The sequence below is a fragment of the Cariama cristata genome, unplaced genomic scaffold (genome assembly GCF_000690535.1).
Source record: "Cariama cristata isolate BGI_N322 unplaced genomic scaffold, ASM69053v1 scaffold25859, whole genome shotgun sequence".
NCBI classification, from domain to species: Eukaryota; Metazoa; Chordata; class Aves; order Cariamiformes; family Cariamidae; genus Cariama; species Cariama cristata.
The window spans coordinates 12,187-12,963 of record NW_009635601.1 but is presented as its reverse complement, the minus strand read 5'-3'; the positions used below and the strand labels follow the sequence as shown (position 1 = coordinate 12,963).

General features: G+C 52.9%; 1 protein-coding gene across 1 annotated transcript in view; it reads right to left on the bottom strand.

The window, feature by feature from the left end:
• Positions 1-179: 179 nt before the first annotated feature.
• LOC104167373 (elongator complex protein 6-like) overlaps positions 180-777 on the bottom strand; it is a 10,900-nt gene continuing 10,302 nt past the window's right edge. The window contains exon 6 of the mRNA XM_009707615.1: positions 180-195. Coding sequence (XP_009705917.1) covers positions 180-195 — 16 coding nt within the window. The remainder of the gene's footprint in view (positions 196-777) is intronic.

The window sequence follows — 777 nt, the reverse complement described above, 5'->3', positions numbered from 1 at the left end:
CCCTTGGCCTTGTTGAACCTCATGAGGTTAATATGGGCCCACTTCTCAAGCTTGTCCAGTGCTTGATCCTGCCGCACTCCAGCAACACCCACTCAGCCGGACCCGAAGGGCTGCACGGTCCCACGGCACAGGGGTCTGCGGGGTTTCCGTGCCTGCCCTGGCTCTCACCAAAGGCCCATCTACCCCAGCATGGATCTGAAACAGCGGAGAGCCAGGAGCATACAGGCACAGAGCAAGTGCACCGCAGTCCTTGCCCAGAGGCTGCCTGCCTCAGAGGTGGTACCTGCCAACTTCACAGCCCTCAGCGGATTTTTTCTGTCAAATTATCAGGGACATAGAGCAAGTGAAGTGGGAATAAAACCAAAAGCCAGCATGGTTAAAGCAGCACGGTTCTATCGAGTCAGAATAAAACTCAGAATAATAAAAAAAAAAAAAAGGAATAAAACTGCTTGGATGGAGTTTTACTTGACACAAACCTGTTGAGTGCTGAAATAAATTTTCTCTAGATCTATAACATGTTTGGCAATGAGGATGGGGGCGGAAATTGCCCTAAAATGCTTGAGAAAGGAGACAGAATCCCTCCCTGAGCAGCAAGGAGAGACAGGGCAGGACAAGCACAGCAATGTGCACAGCGCTGGCATTTCCCTTCGCTTAGATGTCCAGATACCGAGTCCTTGGGCCTTGGAGGGACGCCCAAAGGGAGCTGGGTCTCAGCTGTGGACATCGCTGATGCTCTCTGTGTTGGCCGCAGTGGCAGGGGACAGGGGGGGGGGGACG